Raw genomic sequence first — 3,361 nt, 5'->3', positions numbered from 1 at the left:
GTCCGGAGCCTGTGCTCCGCAACGGGAGAGGCCACAACAGAGGGAGGCCCGCATACCACAAAAAAAAAAAAAAAAAAAAAAAAAAAGAAATGCATGTGCGTGAACATACATATGTATGTTCATCATAATATTTTTCAGAGTTGGAAAATATACAAATGCTCATCAATATGGAATAAGAAAATAATGGGTTATTCATATACTGAGATGCCATTTATCCATCAAATAGAATGAAGTAGATTGATACGTTCTGCCATGGAAAGAAAATAACCACGATATATTACATTTAAAAAATCAGTTGCACAACAGAATAGTGTGATCTCGTTTAAGAAAAAAATAATTATCCATGTTAGCATGGATAAAATAGAAAAAATCTGAAGGAATGTACACTAAGTTATTAACAGTTTTCTCTGGGGGCTGGACCTACAGGTACTTAACTATTTTCAGTATATTTTTGTAGTTTAAATCATTTTACAGAATATATATTATTAATAAGTGACAGAAAATTATTTTTATAAAGGAAAAGATGACAAACTATTAATAGTAAATGGCATAAAATTAAACAAGCTTCTGCCTTGATGTCCATCATTTCATGCCCTACCTTTTCCCTGAAATGCTCATTTCTGGAGGCTGCTGCCAAGTAAAGCATCACAGCCTCACTAACTCCACTGTCATCCCCAGTTAAGAGCAGAGCCAGAGTCCTGAGTATTTCCTGTTGGGCCGGGAGGCTGTTGGGTACAAGGTCACTCATGGCCTGTAGCAGTTTTTCATCTCTCAGTGACTGCAGAGTCTGAACCATGGAAACTGGAGAGTGGGAAGAAAACAGAGGTCACCTTCTGACAGTAAAGGAACCTGCTCATTAAAAATATAAATAAGACTCAAGGATATACATAATAACAGACCCAAGGATATATGAAAATTAGCATATTAGAAAGGCGATGTTTCCAATTAGTGAGAAAAGGACAGATTATTCAAATAGCTATATCAAGGCAAATGAAGAATCATATGAGAAAAAAGTGAAAGTGGATTTCCACCTCATAATGGCTACTATAATAACTTAGAGATGAATTAAACAGTCACATGTAAAAATAATAGTGAAGAAAATACAAGTAAACAGTTTTTACAGTGTTCTTTTTTTACTGTCTTTTTATTTTTAAAGTCTTCATTGAATTTGTTACAATATTGCTTCTGTTTTATGCTTTGGTTTTTTGGCTGTGAGGCATGTGGGATCTCAGCTCTCCAACCAGGGATCGAACCTGCACCCCCTGCATTGGAAGGTGAAGTCTTAACCACCGGACCGCCAGGGAAGTCCCCAGCCCCCTGTATTTCAGTCATACTTGCCTGGCAAAACCCTTACCCTGAATGACCCCTGACTCAGCCTTCTCTCTGTCTGCACTCAGGAAACTGGACCCTGATGGAAAATCCAGTTGGTTGGAATATGGGGACAATATGATAAAAAACAGGATTCTGAGTTCCATTTGGACAAACTGACCATGCTCTATGTACTCTAATCCTTAACTAGAGATCCAGCATGGGCATCCATTAGCCACAAAAACATTAGCATAAGAGTGTATCTGGTCCGTGCAGATGGGAAAATATAACCTAAAATTCACATTCCATTGATAGAGCCACATCCTCTACACATGAACAAATTTGTGAATGATCAAGATTTTTTTGCTTTAATTTCCCATTTCTCCTGTTGTGGTTGTTCTGGTAACTTCACTGTTTTATAAATAAACACTCTAGTAAAAAGTCTCCAGATAATATTATGTATAACAGCTAAATAAGTAACAGAAACACAACCTAAACATTCAACAATAATCAAATATATTAGTATGCATCTAAATGCAGGGATATTATAAAAGTAAAAAACGTTTCAAAGAATTAATAACATGGGATATAATGTCAAATTAAAAAACCGGGATATAATATTCCATAATGGGTAATCACAATTTTGAAATTTAAAACCAGCGCACAATCAACTGAAAAACACATTATATTTTAAAAATAGGAGAATAGGTGATTTGAATCTCTTCCTTCATACTTCTCCATGTTTTCTAAATTTTTTTTTTTTTTTTTTTTTTTGTATAAGGAAGGGCTTTTCTTTGTATAAAGAAAGGGGAAAAAAAGATAAGTAAAGGCTTAGAGTTCTTCCCATGGTCATTCTCCAGGGCTGTGTAACAGGAGGAAGGGGATGCGGTTTAGGACCCCAGGGTCTCACTTTGTTATGCTCTTCATTTCTTGATTCTAAATTTGTCACAATCTAAATCGATTTTCTAAAAAAAAAAAAAAAAATCCATTTTCTGAGTAAATTTCTATATTATTCAGTTTCCATCAGAGGCATCTCCCGCCCAGGCTTGCCCTCTCTGGCACTCTGGACTAGCATGGAGTGGGAGCTAAGCCCAGACTCCCGTGCTCAGGCTGGAGTGGCCCTGGGTGGAGGAAGATTTTCTTCTTCTCCCTGTGATGCCAATCACGGTGCTGAACATGGTGCCGCAGGGTTTAATGTTCTGGAAAGAGAAGGGCTAAGCCCGGGTCTGGGTCAGGGTCAGAAGCGCTAGCCACTAGCGCTGTGCCAACCCGTCTACTCCCAAGAACACACCTCACTCCCTCCCCTCCCCACCCTCCACTGCCCCATTGTCAAGCGCGGCTGGAGAAATAGAGCACAAACTTGGGAACCAGAGACCAGCCCCTTACTGCCTGGCTCCACTCCCAAAGAGGTTTTCACTCACTGCAGATACTGACTTTATTTCTTATATTCGAAGGGCCACACAAGAAGGCAATACGGAGCTTCATTGCCGCACCCCTGCCTTGGTGCCTGTTCTCTTCAATCCCTGGATATGAAGCCTTAGATTTGGTTTTTCATCTTTTCCTCCTTTCCCTTCCCAATCTGTCACCCCACTGGCCTTCTTCTGAACCTCACTTCTGCTGAGTATTATGAAAGTGCCACCAAAAAGGGCAACATAAAATAACACTGCCTGCGGGCTTGATCCTACAAGTGGCAAATAGACTAATGAGGGAAAGAAATTACAGCAGTCTTAAATCATTTACCAGCTTCCTGTTAATGGTACACCCCTGCTGGATGACTGGGATGTGCTTAGCAAATCCCTGGTTCATTGCCAAGGGGCTTACTAATGTTAAAGGTCCAGAAGTCATTTAAAAGGCGAATCTTAGCCCAGCTGTTGACTTGGGGAAAAAAAAAATTACCGGGCTTCCCTGGTGGCGCAGTGGTTGAGAGTCCGCCTGCCGATGCAGGGGACACGGGTTCGTGCCCCGGTCTGGGAAGATCCCACATGCCGCGGAGCGGCTGGGCCCGTGAGCCATGGCCGCTGAGCCTGCGCGTCCGGAGCCTGTGCTCCGCAAC

The 3,361-nt window shown here is 40.8% G+C and overlaps 1 protein-coding gene across 1 annotated transcript in view; it reads right to left on the bottom strand.

Annotated features, from left to right (window-relative positions):
• Positions 1–3,361, bottom strand: part of RIPOR2 (RHO family interacting cell polarization regulator 2) — a 97,709-nt gene that overhangs the window by 18,693 nt on the left and 75,655 nt on the right. Inside the window, exon 19 of the mRNA XM_007116231.3 lies at positions 599–801. Coding sequence (XP_007116293.1) covers positions 599–801 — 203 coding nt within the window. The remainder of the gene's footprint in view (positions 1–598; positions 802–3,361) is intronic.

This window comes from Physeter macrocephalus, chromosome 18 (genome assembly GCF_002837175.3).
Source record: "Physeter macrocephalus isolate SW-GA chromosome 18, ASM283717v5, whole genome shotgun sequence".
Classification (NCBI taxonomy): domain Eukaryota; kingdom Metazoa; phylum Chordata; class Mammalia; order Artiodactyla; family Physeteridae; genus Physeter; species Physeter macrocephalus.
The sequence above is the reverse complement of the archived record's forward strand: the minus strand, read 5'-3'. Positions and strand labels throughout refer to the sequence as shown.